The 16,649-nt window shown below is 45.7% G+C and overlaps 2 protein-coding genes across 8 annotated transcripts in view; one reads left to right on the top strand and one right to left on the bottom strand.

Moving 5' to 3' along the window:
- Positions 1-13,169, bottom strand: part of MCU (mitochondrial calcium uniporter) — a 78,981-nt gene extending 65,812 nt beyond the window's left edge. For all 3 annotated transcript variants that reach the window (XM_015866303.2, XM_015866300.2, XM_085554168.1), the window contains exon 1: positions 13,004-13,169. In XM_015866303.2, coding sequence (XP_015721789.2) covers positions 13,004-13,132 — 129 coding nt within the window. In that variant the 5' untranslated portion in view covers positions 13,133-13,169. The remainder of the gene's footprint in view (positions 1-13,003) is intronic.
- A 1,037-nt stretch (positions 13,170-14,206) lies between these two features.
- Positions 14,207-16,649, top strand: part of MICU1 (mitochondrial calcium uptake 1) — an 88,015-nt gene continuing 85,572 nt past the window's right edge. For 3 of the 5 annotated variants that reach the window (XM_015866299.3, XM_015866294.3, XM_015866295.3), the window contains exons 1-2: positions 14,207-14,240; positions 15,696-15,790. The gene's annotated coding sequence lies outside the window, so the exon portion shown is untranslated. Of the gene's footprint in view, positions 14,297-15,695; positions 15,791-16,649 lie in introns of all 5 variants that reach the window. The other 2 variants (XM_085554163.1, XM_085554162.1) reach the window with 1 other exon arrangement.

The raw sequence follows: 16,649 nt of genomic DNA, 5'->3' as shown, positions 1-16,649 counted from the left end.
CAAGCTGCGTTACTACCAATTTGCTTGACTGTGGAATCAGCAAAACATCAAGAAATCATAGAACACGAAACATAGAACATATAGAAACATAGAAATCTGAACATAAACTTCCTACTTTACAGCATCTAAGAAGTAGAAGTGAGGCATTTGTCTTATCTGAATTAATAAAGCAATAGTAACACTGGAAACATTTGATGCTGAACTTCTATGCAGTTCACTGGAAGTAGTTTGTTGTTGACTGGGTACATCGCCAGTATTACAGGAATCTGCCAGATTACTGTTCTACTGACAGCAAACCCATGGTATTTTTCTAAACTAGAATAATCTTAACATAAGCATAGAATGCTAAGCTGTATGCAAGCATGTACCCTCAACTTTGTATTCCAAACATTGTTTTCAACATATTCTGACTGAAAACTGCCCCACAAGTTTTAGGATCCCTATGTAGTGCTCTAAGGATAACAATGTGTGTTTCTTGCTTAAAATTATCACCAGTTAAAGGTCTTAACAAGATGAGTCAGTCAACAATGCTGTAGAACAGCCTGGCTTTAACAATCATCAAAAAGCTGCTTAATCAAAAATTAATTTGCAGAAACATCAATGCATAACAATCTGTGCACTGGTTAAGCAAATACTTTATAGTGCTATGTGCACCATGTGGGTCTGTCTGCCTTTCAGAAACTACAGCTATTAGAAGACAGAAGAAAAGGGAGAAGACAGAGAAAGGCGCAAGCAAGACATTTATCACTGGAGGCTCTGGAGCTGCCAGTCAGCACATTACATGCAATTAATCTTGCTGGCTACTGGTACTTAGCTTTTTCAGCAAATAAGATATTAGTCACACTCAGTAGCTTTACAGAGAGCCATAGCATCTCAGAAGTACCAGAACAAGTGCTAGAAAGAAAGGACCGATGTACTTGGTGAGATGTACCTTGTCCAGGTACACTCCGTACAAAGACAGAATAGCAGCCACATCAGCAATGGGTACCTCCAACATCACAAGGGCTGGAAGGAGCTCTTGGCAGTCCTAAAGAAATGGCGCTTAGTCAACCACATAGGCCACAAGGAGCATTCAGGGGCCTGTTTTGGAGATTGAAAGGCAATTACTATCTAAGTAGCAGCTTAAGATAAAAGAAAAAAGCCTATATGCAAGAGTCGTATTTTGTTCCACAGACTCCAAGAAGACTGTCTTACCAGAGATGAAGCAAGGACTGCTTCTGCAAAGGAAGGAGGTCCTGCACTCCAAAGCAAGCTCTGAGCACTAGATTAAACCAACAAATCAAACACTAACATTCACACGGCCCACGCTGCAATGTAGAAGCATGTGCAGCAGATGAGCTCAGGATGTTTCTAATGCAACAAACAAGCAGGGAAACAGGCAGCTTTTAGTAGCTAAGTGTGACATTGCTTTGTCACATATTTTTATTCACCTAAATTCAAAGCTGCTCTAAACAGAACTATTTTTATTCTTACCATCTGGAACTAAAAAACTGAATCGATTGGACTGCTGCTACGACCACAACAGTCAGCATGAAGGCACACCTCTTTGCCTCTTCTCTTCAGGACATAATGGTTAGCAGACTACATCCTACCTTTGAGCTTTGTAGCTCTATCCTAGTTACTGTGTATGGAAAGAGATGACTAATGCTGATCAGACCCGTGGGTGGAAAAGCAGCAAGCATCAAGTCAGAGTCCAGTTCTTTTTCTCCTATCAGATCAGTTATCAGCAAAAGCCACAACACAAGCCTGTTACCACCAATCAAGGCTGCTGGAAGCCAAGGCATTTTGTGTTATGCATTAGATTGTGCTACTCCAGGATTATTCATATATATATATATATATATATATATATATGTATATGTATATATATATATTCTTTAAGAGCAACTAATAGCCCTACAACAACTCAGTAGTCTTATTGGAAGGAGGTGAACATCTATCACTAAATAACAGCCTTACTGAAGAAAATATTATTCTCCTTTTAAGTATGCTATTGTGTAGGGGGAAAAAATACATTGCAGCAACAGCATTAAAAAGACCACATTATAGGTAACAAGAGCATCTTCTCACAAGGGTTACTGGAATTTAAGTCAAGAATCTAAAAGAAATCACCCAAGTGCTTCAAAGTGCCATCAAAACCTTGCAATACTACAGCAAGAGATCATCAACCGGAACATCAACATGAGGCAATAGTTCAGCCACGCTCCATTCTTCGTCTGCTCTTAGTATTCTCTTCTCTCTGGAACTATCCTTATCCTTCCCTGCAGACTGACATACTAGCCTCCCTGGGAATCTGCGTGATTGATTTATACAGATTAGCATGCTATCAAGTTCATTTTCAATATTGCCCACCTTGAACTTCATTATCTGCTTTAGAGAAGATAAAGGTATTAGACTCACAATGTATTTTCAATGTAATACTCTTCAGTTCTGCAATGAATTATGTAGCTATATTTCACAGCGAGAGTTGGAAGGATTTTATATTCAGGTGGCATGTAATAGATCAGAATTTCCCTCCCTTGGAGTCACACAGACTTCCAGTGCTGACCTCACATTTATGCACCAGCACTTCATGCATCTCAAACAGCCCACTGTAGAAGTTGAAGGACTCAGTAAAATGTCTTCACAGTAAGAAAGAAGATGCTGTTTTCCAGTTCTACTTCTTCAGATAATACACAGTCTAAGGCAGATCTGTTCATTCTTACAAGCTTCAGGCTGGAAAGCTTGAAGAGATGGTTAATGAGGATGGAAAAACGTCATGCAAATTGGCATGACTGACAATGAATACTGAGGAGCAAACTTCATCTCAACACAGAGATTAATCAGAACTGGAGAGCTGCGGTTATAAACACAGCTCACAAAACATAAGTTCTACTCACTCTGTATTAAGTTCTACATGCAAACTGAGCCAGGTCCTAGCAAGTAAATACAACCATGTTCAGATGAAACATATGCTCTTTTCAAGGCAAATTATGACCAAAATAACTCATTCAGATGTGTTTTACGCCATTTTGTGTTTACAGAGAAAAAAAAGGTGGATGCTTTTGAGAACTTAAGCACCATAAACTAAGGAGACAAGATTCATGAGATATTTGTGAATACTATGAAAACAGAAGGTATCTTAAACTTGGAAAACACAACAAAGAGCTGAAAAGACAAAGAGCTTTATCTTCCACAGGATGCTTTAGGAAAGCCTGAAGGATGCAGGCTAACCCATCTCAGGGGGACATTCAGAAAAATTATCAAATAGGAATTCTGTGCTGTTTGTTGGTTTGGGGCTTTTCTGAGTGTGTTCAATAGAATGACATGAGGGCTTACTTGACTTTTTAGCAAAGAACTGATAAGCACCTCTACCGAAGTGTGGCTTCCATTCAGTTTGGTTAGTCATCCCCACAGCACAACCTCCATACACTTTACAGCATCTCAGAACACAGTTACAGCAATTCAGTTTTCTTTGTGCACTTCCACATTCCCACAAATACAGAAAAACTTGCATATATTCTTGAGTCAGAATCCAACGTGAAGCATCATTGGCACTAAGTTGTAGCTATAAAAATCACATCCTGAAGGAGGCAAATAGAGCTCCACAGCCATCAAACCCGTACACTAAGACAGCAAAAACAGAGATACAACTATCAGCTGACAGTGGTACAGCAACACAGGCTATCTAGTGTAGAAATCCATATAAGTTATGTAAATACTGCCTAGAAAAATACTGTTGTGCTTCAACACTAATTCCAAGAGCAGCCCTCGACAGTGCACTCCATTACATAGATGTCGATCTAATCACAGCAACTCTGCTCACAAATGTTGCCAAATCTTCCAAAGTATAAATGTGGACAAAAGCATTGAGGATGAGTCAGCTTCACACCCACCTTGCTTGGGAGCTCAAACTACATTAATGTCAGCGGTTTGACCACAGCAACAAACAATCGTGTAGGAGATTAAAGTACTTGTTTCAAACTGACCTATGCTCAGGTAATTCCTCTTCTTCACAGATACCAGAATGATCTGGGGATGCTGAGCTCCCACCCTCCAGGAATAAGGCTGCATCAAACTGGAGCCTGATGATTTTTCAGCCCAAAACAAAACAAAGGCAGGATCTCTTGTCTGTGCCACCAACAGCCATTTCTATTTCCATGTTTGCCCAAGAATTAGGTCATGAAAATACAGCCCCACTGAACTCACAGCCTGACACCCAAAGCCTCAGTCCTTTCCCTTAACATTCCTGCCAACTGGAAAGCAATGAGTTGCATTGTCTCATCTCCCGCCCTACTCAATTTAGCTAAATAAGGAAGCGGAGTACTTGTGGAACTGTTTGTTTAATATTACTCTCTTGTGCGTTAAATGCCAAGAGGAAATATGGAAACGGTCACTCCTACACACCAGAGTGACGAGCTGATTCACAACTGTGGGATATTTTTCATGAGTACATGTGCAAATTTGAGTCACACTATTTATCTTCGGATAAAGTTATTCTTGAGATGAGATTAATCTTGGACACTATAAATCTATTCAACTTTGTGGTCAGAGAAGTTCACGGTTTTCTGGCTTCCAAGCAAAGCTCTGCTTTGGACCAACAGCTTCTCACTCCTTGGCACTGAGAATCTCATCACTCCATCAAGCGGTTAGGAAAGAATGTTTCTATGTTTGTAATGGTTTCTCCTTTCAACTCCACTTTTCCAGGTGCTTCGAAAACAGATCTGCAGGAAGACTGACTTTCAGAGCCCCACCTCATCTGCCGAGCCAGTAAATTCTGTGGATAATGTGGCATCCAGACACACTTTTGAAGAGTGCAAGTTCTAGGAACAACCTTCTTAAATGGTCAGAAACACTTCATTAATGAGAAAGTTTTGAAGAAAAAAAGTGCTGTCTGAAGCAGCTGAGCTACCTCTGATTTAACAGCTTGTTACTTCACAGTGAGCACACTGCAGGTAAGCCTGGACACTCAGTCACATGTGATGCTGCAGCTGAAATGAAGTCTGGATCTTCACCTTATGTTTGCTCCCACTGCCTTCACTTGCACAGAAACTGTCTCAAACTACACACACTCTGCAGCCTCATCTCAGTCCTTGCACACAGTGCTGGCCACAGCCTGAATGACAGCCAGATAGCACTTCACTGTATTTTTTCCAAGCAGTTCATAAAGCACAACAACAGCTTATCTGTAGCTTGCAATAGGAAGGGAAAAATCTTTAATATATTCATTTAACTCAGAGGAGAGCATTAAGAGCTGGTTTCATTACTAGCAATATACATGGCTCAGAATACAACTCCTCTTTCTTAAGACAGGACTGGAATTGGTTTTCCTGAATCACTTATGCCCGAGTCCAAATAAAGATGACTGTTCTCTTAATACAATACCCCAAACTCAGAGAGGAAACAATTATTAGGGTAATTATCAAATCAACCCAATATTTGGACAATGGAATCTCTGTTATCACTGCTTTGAAACAAGTCCCTTGATAAGGGGAATAGCCCTGCGGCAAGCAGCTGTCCCCCTTGGGAGCTTTTGACACAGCAGATGTTGTTATGCATTACAAACAAGCTGTGCTACATCATCCGGCAGAACATCAGGCAACTTCCCCATCCCCCTGCAGGAACCCAAGAGAATTTCCCAAGTAACACGATGAATTAAAGCGTTTTCATCACCAAAAAGGAATCCTTTCCCCCTGCAAAATCTCTTCCTTTTCTCCAGTCTCTGTTATCTAAGGGAGAGAACACCTCTGCCAACCTCCCTTCTCAGTTCTCCCCCACAAAAGAATCCCTACAATGTTTCAGAGAGGTTCACAATTAAATTAAATTACTTTTAAACAGCTTTTTGTTCCTGTTACCCTTCATCTAGGAAATGTGAATGGGACACAGTATGTCAGATACTTCCCAGCAGCAAGCATTGCGGGCATAATGACACCAGTCATTGCACCCAAGTACCTTGCAAAGAAACACCATGCAGACCCTGGGGCCAGTGCTCTCTAATACAACATTTGAGATACTCCTGTCACACTTGTGCTGTTTTACCCCATATCCATTTACTCTTTATTCTACAGATTTCACTTGCAAGCCATGAAGAGCTCAACATCATTAGAAGGTAATTTTTTGTCAAAGACAGCCCTTTTCTGTGTTTTCAAACTTCTACAGTTCCCAGAAACGAAGAAATTGGAAGAGTATCCTGGAGCAATGAGCCTGGAAAAGCAAACCTGCATAGCATGACACAGAAGCAAACAGCGCTTCTCAAGAGGCTATTGGATCTGCTGGAAGATGAGCTTTAATCATAAAGATAAGATTAAAAGCCAGACTCTGAGACTACATTGTGAGTTCATGCAACTTTGGGTTTTTAAGCTTCAAGAGCCCTGGAAAAGATTGTTATGGAAATCTAAAATCTACTTCAAGTTAGAACTACTGCTTCGTAGGACTTACCAAGTACTTCACTGGAACAGGCTGCCCAGGGAGGTGGTGGAGTCTCCTTCTCTGGAGATATTCAGGACCCACCTGGATGCCTACCTGTGTGATGTGGTTTAAGGAGCCTGCTTTGGCAGGGGGGTTGGACTCGATGATCTCTAGAGGTCCCTTCCAACCCCTACAATTCTGTGATTCTGTGTGATTCTGTGATACTTCCTAGAGTGCTCCACCACAGAGAGTGCTTGAAGTTTACCCCATACCCTACTTAGGAAATCTAGGGTATCTAATTAGCCAAGTGACAGGTAGACGAACAGAGGAAGGAACCCATACAAAGAAAAGCAGCTCATGAGGAGCAAACAGTCACAGCTCAGCAGCTTCCACCAAGTCACGTTTTAGCTGACAGTGAGCAAGCCCATATGTCAAGGAAGTACCTCCTGCTCATCGGAAGCCATACCTTTTACAAATTGTTGGCAAAGCTACGAGTTTCCAAGGAACATATGTCAGATCCTAACTGAATGGTTCTTAAAGTTGCTGTTTTAGGCTAAAACATACAAGTCTCAAAGGTAGAAACAAAACATTTACACTGCTGTATTTAGGGAATGCATTTTTCCTTAGCAGCTCCGAGGTAGAGCCGTAATTGACACGAGACCATTCAAATGAACTCAGCGTGCTGCTTAAGGAAATACAACATAACAAAATAAAACAATGAAAGATTTGCCTAGCTCAGTGCTTTTCAAGGTAACATGGTTACGCAGAACACAGAAAAGAGACTCTGCTAGACTCTTTTCCAGCAGATGACCTAGAAAATTGGAAGGCAGGCTGGAAACTCCACTCCATCTGGAAGGAAAGGATGCAGTTTGCCAACAGCTGCCTATGATCACTTCGCTCAAGGACCAACCAGTGAGTTTCCCCATCCAAAATTGCATGTAGATTAATATAATAAATCCAGTTACTTGGTTTCCTACTTTCAAACTGTTTATATCAACCAACAGAATTGAAATGCTGTAGCAAAGGAATCCTTACATAACCCCACATTCGGGTGCTGTGCAGCAAGAAGCTCCACGCAGCACCTGTCTGAGAGGGCTCAGATGTCCCCAGCTCACACATGCACACACACACACACACACACACACACACCCTGCTTCTACATACATTTGAAAAGTATTGGCTTTGCACTTTTATCTGGAAACCACTTGACTACCTCATAATACTTTGAGTGCAGATAAGCTTTGCTTAATGGAAGAAACAGATAACAACATACACAGCTAGAAGACCTACATGATGTAAGCAGTAGAAATGGTTATCATAGCACTATTCCACACCACAACCCTCTCAAACCAGCAATGCATTTGACAAAGAATTTTCTTGAACCCCACGAAGCTTGAGGCTCAAACCTCAAAGTACACTATTATAAAGTTCACAGAAGGCTACAAGACAGGATGCAAGACTTGATCATTCAGAGTTCACGTTATGGCTGCTATGGGAGCATGTAAGATGCTGTTGTATCCCATTAGGACAACTGACAGTGCTTGGCACAGCCCCAATGGAAGCCCAGCAGGCACACACCAGCCTGCAAAAACACAGCTAACCACACTCTGGGTTGGCAGGTATGCTGTGCTCCCCATGCAAATTCACCATTCTGAAAGCATTAAGACCAGACAACCCTTAAGCACTCTTCAGGGGGGAGGTCTGTTTGTGCACCAGGATGTCTTCCCCTCTCCCTCCGTGGATGGTTACAATCTCATGCAAGTGCTATGAAAGCAGGCTACTGAGCTGAGGTCACCCTGCAGTAACCATTGTTTAATAACTCACTTTGTGGGGAGCCAGGGCCATCCTCCAGCAGGTCCCTCATAAGTTATCTATCCAAATAAAATCCCATTTTAATTATTCCAATAAACAGTTTCAGAGATTTGACAATGACCTCATTGCACGGCAATCCCTTCCTCCTGGGGAAGCCAATAAAAGTGATTCACTCAAACAAGGCTGCCCTCCACATTTTTTCCTCTCCTACTTATGCAAGTCGTTCTGTATTTCTTAATTCTTCAAGAGCTGCCAAGAATGCAGAAAGAGATAGCAGCCATACTTCATATTTTACACAAGACATGAGCGAAGTCCCATAGGTTTGCCCTACTGGAAAATAATTCCTCGTCACATTCAAGTACCGCATATTTTCATCTTCATTAAGATGACATATCATTCCGAGGCCTTAGTACTGGGAAGAAAACCCTTTGCCAAAACTTTAACAGAAAAAGACAAGTCGTTTTCTATTCATCATTAGATACTCAAGGACAGAACACTCCTTAACTCCAGCTCAGTCTAGTTTGCCCTCACAAAGCCAGTACCAAAATGTCAACAACAAAACAGTGATATGCAAGATGGTCCCTTATCTAGAGAGTACTTTATAGATTGGGATGCTTCCTCCTCAGCAGAGAGAACTGCCCTGGACTATGGCAGCATAAGGCAGCAGCAGAGCTGAGGAAAACTGACAGCCAGCCAATAGTCCAAACACCTGCTCAACAAACAAATAACTAACATCCCCAAACTAAAATCAGTTCTGCACCCCCACGGATAGGAAGCACTTGCAAACAGAGAAGTAATCCAAATGATCAATTTGTGATCTGTATACTATTTTATAGATTGGCAAGCAAGTGACTCATAGCACCAATGTGACAAGAAGGTATAAAACTTAAGTTTCACCCTCAAGACTTCATGCAAGCTAATCTCATAGAAAGATCTTATCTCTAAGGTGAGGCTAAAAACAGCTTCAGAAAACGAACAAAAAGCATTGGGTTTTTTTTTCCTTTCTTTTTCAGGCTTGACTCTTCTAAGCAGAGTTGCACACCTCCTGTGTGAGGAGGGTTCAGAAACATTCCCCAGATGGAAGGAAATCTATTCTGGAATTTCTGTATTAATGGTTGGATCAACCTTACCGTGACCGTAACTTCCTTTCCCATCACAGAGCCTACAGACAAACTCCTGATTATTCCCATAGACTGGGCTGTTAAATAAAAAAAAAAAAAAAAAGTACTAACAAGTAATGGCTTGTTCACCCATTGCCAACATTTACTACTCTCAGAGTATCACACCTTTCACATACACAGCCCTGCAAGGGTATTTCTCAGACTCTACAAAGTAAAACTTCTTACTGTTCCCTGCAAGAAGAAGATGCCACTGGCACATCAAAGCTCTGAAATGCTTTTTTTCAGTTCAGCATCCCTTCAAAACCTACTTTGCTCTGTAAGAATGAATCAGTGTTCAGCCACTTTCATACACCTAATGGATCTCCGTGACCATTTTTGGTTGTACAAGAAATCCCAATGCAATCTAACAGCAGGAAAAAGAAAAGAAAAAAAAGCTGAGCAGTCCAAGATTCCCAGCTTAGTTCCATTGCTCCATGAGTAGCTGAGGATGGATTCTCTTTTCTTGTTTAAGGTTAAAACACTGAACGTTTCGTTACTTTTGAACCCTCAAAATGAGCATTCAGCTGTAGCTTCCGTTATTACAGTAAATCTAGTAGGAGGCAGCAGACCTCATTTGGCCTCGCATTTAATTAGCTTAGGCAGCACTGAAGTGGGCAAGCGGTAATGATAGCTACCAGAAACTGTTACCCTTTAGCCACCTCCTGCCAGGGTGAGGTGAGCAAGGAGTCAGCAGGGCAACAAATACATGACTGTGGGAAGGAGGTGAGGAAAGGAAATTCTAGTGGAGAGCAGTGAAGTGAACAATTACTAGGGCTCTTTACATTATAGAAGTTCTGCTGTGCTGAGATTTATTTATATTTCAGTTCAAGCCACATCCTATCTTGACTTTCCAAGCGACATCAAGTGCATTTGCTCTTGTTCTACAGCCCACATGCCATTGATCCCATGAAAATGAATGTATCACTCATCCAACACTAAGGGGGGGGCGGGGGGGGGGAAGAAATAAATCAGATCAAAAGAGATAAACAACACTAAACTGCTGTAAAACATCTACATGGACTTCCATAGGCGAAGGTCTATTTTATACCCTTTCAATTCATTGCACAGCCAGCAAGTTCTTCAGCTTGTTAATCATTCATTTAAAATTATGATCGGCAGTAGGCGAGATCAGGAAAACAGACGTGCAGTTAATTAAAGAAGTCTGCTAGTTCCCATCCTCAGCAAAAATCCAGACACCACACCAAGATGTTCTTCCAGCAATTGCAGCGCTGGCAGTCGGTCAGCACCACAACACGAATCCTGCGATACCCAAGTGTGGCCTATCAAATACATTTGTTTCAAGAGATAAGCAACAGAATGGCAACAAAGTAAGGCTTGTAACAGCCAGGGCATGAGGTGGCTTCAGGGCCCACATTATCCTGACACAATATAGCAACAGCTTCTTTGAAAGCTGATGCTGCAACAGTTTCAGCCACAGTGCGGAAGACCAGCCAAAACCTGCTGTATGCGGAGCCAGCCTCGTATAGAATCCATCCTATCTTAAGCCCGGGACTTCCCATCCTGTACAACACATCATCTCTCTGTGAGATTCAGCATAGGAGTGCCAGCACCAAAATCCTGCTCCTCTCAGTGCACCTTTCAGCATAGGGAACTCTGCTTCTCACCTACAGCAGCTTTTAAAACCAGCCTGCTACTGCTTGATGTCTGCAGTTCAGTCTCTATAGTCCTCTCTCGCTCTTTTTTAAGCCTAAAGGGAGTCTGCCATATACCCAGAATCACAAGGACTAAGTACCACAGAGCCCCATATGCAGCTGAGCCCTTGATTTCCTGCCGGTATTCTTCTCCAGAACTGAAAAAACCAATTACATCTTAACCCAACAGAGCTGAACCAGCTGGTTACATACACCAAGACAATAACAAGAGTCTATTCTTTACAGGTGAAAGCCACAAAGATTAAGCATTTGACATGCAAAACCAGCTGTATTTGAGTCTTTTGTCTATTTAACATCATGCATGGGGGGAAAAAAATCGAGGTTCATAAAGAAGTAAGCTTTTTCACAAAAGGCTGCTTCCCACCCGCACTGCATCTCAGCAGCACAGAGCTTTTACCTCTGGCAGCTTCCCCTTAACACCCACACCGCTCAGAACAAGCAGGGAGCCAATGAGGACATTCTCTCGCTTCCTAAGGAAGTTTCCTCTCAGGAACATCTACTTCATTTTCTCTCTACGCTTCTGAGGACAAGCTATCTGACTGAAAGGCAGCAGCAAGTTTCAAGCAGCAGGAAGCACTGCAGGACAAAGGCCTTGCTAACAGGCAGTCTTACAGTCTAGGGATGTTATGAGTGCTATCAGACCTTAGCAGAGCCAATACCCTGCTAGCCCACCAAGCATTTCGCTCCCCTGCCATTGCTCACAAAGCCAACACAAGGGATTGTGTGCTCGCACTGCTGCAGCATTCCTTGCACCAGCCCAAACCTCTTTTGCCAAGCGCTGGTCAGGCTCCTCCCCATCACTCCTCCTGCTTCCACTCCTTGCCACTTTTTTTCCACATAGCAGTTGCACAGAAAAAGGAATCGGACTCCTACTTCATCTTATTTGCCTGCCTCTCCTACCACCCATGTCCATAGCCAATGTCCCAGCAGCACTCAGACATCCACAGCTCCCTCCACACCAGCAGCTCTGATGCTTTGCTCTATGAATGAACACTTCACCCATTCTCCTCTCCAAAGCTGCAACCACCCACCCATTCCTGTGCAGAAGGGGACACCACACTTACCAGCAGTCTGTTCACTGCTTTCAAAATGCATAAGAAAGCTGCAAGTGCTTTACTTCAGCCCCACATCTCCCAGTATTACTGGGATACCATCAGAATCTTTCTAAGCCAGGTATTTACCCGAGAGTTCAGACCTTCATACTCTGTCTCATGTTATCTAAATGTTATCAATCACCATTCCTTACACTTCACCCATTTTGAGAGGGTTCTTCCTTGTTCGCTCGTAGAAGTCAAGTCACCAGACAGATACCTGCTCTTCCATCACACTCCCGTTGAAGGGACTCGTGCGTAAGAGCATTTACCATTTCCCCTCTCTTTCAACAAAGTTCATTTATCATCACTTCGAGGCACCGAGCGATAGTGTACGCCAGCTACACCGCGCCTGCTTGGCGGACCAGAACTACAGGAGCACCGACGTTAGAATGGCACCCTGGGGTCACCCTGCCCTAGTCCGTCAGCCGCACATCCCCGTGGCCGTGCTGCAGCCTGTGCGACCCCGTTAGCCCCCGCTACCCGCAGTCCGGCCGCACACGCTGCGAGGCGCGATTCGAGCATCGTGCCGGCCCCGACCCCACGGGCTGCCCGCGCGCCACCTGGCGGCCACCACCGCCCCCGTGAGCTCGGCGCGGTCCGGAGAGCGCCCGCCCGGCCCGGCCCGGCCCCGCTCCGCCGCCGCCGCTCTTCCACGCCCCCCCCGGGGCCCGAGGGAAGTTGCCGGGGCCGGGATCCACCCGGGTCGTGCCGCCGCCCCGCTCAAGTTTCGCGGCGCTAAGAATAACGCGCAGCTGCCGCCGTCCCCGAGCGGTCCCGGCTCCGTGCGGTGAAGCTCCCGCCGCCCCCTCGCCCCGCACCCGCCTGAAGGGCACGGCCCCGCGGCGGGCGCTCCCGCCTCGCTCTCGCTCTCACTCACCGTCCGGTGTCGCTGCTGCTGCCGGCGCCGCCCCAGGGCCGGGAAGCAGCCGGCGGAGCACAGCGCGGCGGCGGTGCCGCGGCGGCGGCAGAGGAGCAGCGGCAGGGACCGGCCCGCCGAGGCCGCCATCGCGCGCTGGAGCCGCCCCGCGCGCACGGCCGGACTCGCGCTGCGGCGGCGGGAGCTGCTGCCACAGCCCGGCGGGGGGGGACGGGGCGAGCGGCGGGGCGGGGCCGGACGGCGGCGGCGGCCAATCGGGGCTCTCCTCTCACCGGCCCGGGTCCCGTCAAGCCAGGTCCGGCGGCCAATCGGCGCCGCGCAGCCGCCGTACCGAGAAAGGCGATTGGTCGGCGCCTCGCCCCTCCTCCGACTCCCCGAGGGCGGCGGGCGGGACCGAGAGCGGGATGGAGGGAGGGGAAAGAGAGAGAGGGGCGGGGACAGAGACGGGGCGGAGCGCAGGGTACGGCAACGGCGGGAAGAGAGACCGGGAGGAGGGTGGGTGATCCCATGCCGCGGGTATGGAGCTTCACTATGTAAAGTAGGTCTGCATTCGCACTGCAAACACCCGCTAAAAGCTGCCCCAGAACTTCCGCAGGATGCCATCTCCGCCTCAGAGCTGCCACCGCGTCCTTCTCATGGTCCAGCACCTGCACCAGAGATAGCCGAGCAACACAGCACTGCTATGCTTCACACCCAGCACTGCCGTGCTTCACACCCTGCACAGCAGCAGCCGCTTGAAGTTTGCTGGCACGGCCCTATATTCGCACACATGTATGCATGTGTCTCTCAGACCCTGTATGCAGCCCATGCAGGGCTTCTACCTACTGAAACCTTCAAACCTCCGCATGAGAGCTCATGCACACACCTTTCTATAAACACACACTGTGCCCCACTCTGAGTCCTTTCAGACCCCTCACTCTATACACAGGCATTCCAGGACCCACTCATAAGCCCCTCAGACCCTATATATATATATATACACACACATATTACACATGTGAACTTCAGGAAAATAAACAACTCCCAATTCCCATGCAATTCAGTCTTCAACACATACACCCAGATCCCTCAGACCGCCTCAGACCCCCCTCCGACGCCCTGTGCCCCCATCTCCATCACTGCCCCCTTCCAGCACTTCCCGCTCGCTCATTGGGGCGGGCCGTGCCGCTGTTCCCTCCCCCTGGCGGTGCCGCCTGCGGAAGCGCGGGCGCGGTGGGCGGAGCGCGGAGGTGCTGAGGTGAGCCGGGCTGTGGGGCCGGGGCTGCGGGCCTGGGGGAGCGGGATGATGTGCCCGTGGGTTCTTTGGGGCCGGGGGAGCCGCTGGGGGGCGGTGGGAGCACGGAGGGTGCGGGGTCCCGCCTGCCGCTGAGGTGCAGCCTCGCTGTGGCGGCCGCGAGCGCCAAGCTTGAAAGGTGGCTTCTCCTCTGACGCGTAGTTGTTTGGTGTGCTCGCAGGAGCTATGCCAGCCCAGGCAGGCGGCACAGCTTGGGAGGGCATAACTCAGCTTAAGGACAGGAAGGTTGATCAGCGTGAGTGCAGCTCTCACATGCCAGGTTGCTATTGATATGGGAGTGATAGCTTTCTCCTGCAGTCAGCTATTTGCAGTACCAACCTGAAGCTGCATACATACAGCTGAAAAACTAGGGAAAAAAACTGCTACCTGACATGCTGCTGTTGAAAGGCATTGCTGAAACTTACACTGAGCTTCAACATTGACTTGGCCTTCCCCAACAGAAGCCACAGAAGAATTACCTTAAAACACTGTGTTGGCTGTTCTGCAGTGCTCCTTTAGAGTGCCTCGTCATTGCTGGGACTTTGTTATCCACTGTGTGTGTGAGACCTTGAGAGAAAGTCAGCAATAGAACAATCATTTTCCTGTGCCACCAGTCTTTGGACTGCTGGAAAAGCCACATGTCTTGGCAGGGAGAAGTGGGAGCACAGCAGCTCTCCACGTGTCCCACTCTGTTGCACTGAGTCTCTCCAAACTAATTCTGATTTATTTTTCTTGTTACTGTAAGTAATTGCCAACAGTGTTGTCACAGCTCCATGAATTGTTGCTAATTTAGCTTTTGTAGCTAATAGCAAAACAATTTTTCTTAGTACTTGTTCATTAAATGACTTTGATGGCATGATTTATCTACACCATATCATCTTTAGTTTAACGAGGTGCATGGGAAGGATGAGATAATTGAGAGCTCCTTTGCAGTGTGTATAGGCATCGTACACTAATATTTTCCTTCTTAAAAGTTTAATGATTAGGAAAAGTGGGTTGTGTTGTGGTTTTTTTTTGAGGCAGTCAACTGTGCATCAAGGCACGGGAGGCAGTTCTAGGTACAGAAGTACTGGAGAACAGTTGCCTATTGGAAAAGCAGTTCCCTCTCTGGAGCTTGATAGGATGCCCGAACTAGAATAGAGTGAGAGTGCTGCAGGCCAACACTCTGAAAATGCCCAAGGTTGAATAAATCATGTGTTTATATTACACTTCAATGTATAGCCCTCTATGTTAAGGGAGATCTCGTGGGTTTCTGACACAGCAGGGCCCTTCCTCCTCATTGGTTACTCAGAGTTTAGTGCTCAGTATGAGCACTGGGGGTGAGATGTACAGCCACTCATAGACCATATCAACAGAAGGGAGACTACAAGATACATTCCTGGCAGCTGAAGCTGTATTCATCCTTTTTCTCATTTGTAGAGCACAGCCCTACAATCTCAAAGAACCAGCTCCGTGTTCTGCATGACTGCTTGACCTACAAACACAAGCTGGGAGCAAAGACACCTGCAATACAGGTAAGGATTCTGCTGTTGCTGCCTTCCAGGGCATGCAGCTCACTCTGTGCTAGGCCCTGCACTCAGTTATTTCCAGTTGTGCTTAATTAATTACCTGACTGAAGTTTACCCTTAAGGCTGCCTGTTCAGAATTACTTTTGTTCAGAAGTTTTAATTGATGCAGGATTTTCTTAATGCCGTAGGGCTGCCTTTTTGAAGCCTGAGAAGTGCTGCCTAGCACCACCTTTCAACTATAGCCCAGTTCTACCACATTAATAAAATATAACAAAAGCTATTGTTTGTATATACTCATTTGATACTTGTTTGAGTGTATGGAGATGTGTTAAAAACAGCAAATTAAGGACAGTTATACTGTTTGTACTTCAGGGGAAAATGAATGATGCACTTCATTTATATCATTAATTTCTGCATAGTAGCTTTCTCTATAGCTCCCTATGTTGTATTGCCTTGTGTAGCAACTAGACAAACCAATAAGATGACAGAAGGATCAGCATAATAGAAAGATACTGTAAAAGAAAAAAAGATTACTTACCTGTATCAGAAGATTTTAGATTTGCAAGGGAAAGCTTCACCAAGGAGGAATCTCCAGAAAAAAATCCTTCCCTATTGGCAGTCAGCCCTTAAATGGGGTCTAAGAGAGGTGCAGCCAGGCTCCACCCCTTATATTCACACACTTGAATTGCCTTCACCTGTGCTCCCAGGGCTGACCAGGTCCTTTCCCCAAGTGCTCAATTAGTGTTTCAGACCATGATTTTACAGTTCCCATACAGCCTTAATTTAAGTGCTCTGTAAAGATTCCTATTGTAGCTCTTAGATTGAGAGATCAGCCTCCCTGATGGACTAGTGGTAGTGTTTTAGA

The sequence above is a fragment of the Coturnix japonica genome, chromosome 8, assembly GCF_054131305.1.
Source record: "Coturnix japonica strain WE chromosome 8, WE-NBRP24, whole genome shotgun sequence".
NCBI lineage: Eukaryota > Metazoa > Chordata > Aves > Galliformes > Phasianidae > Coturnix > Coturnix japonica.
Note: the sequence above shows the minus strand (reverse complement) of the source record. Positions and strands in the feature narration are given on the sequence as shown.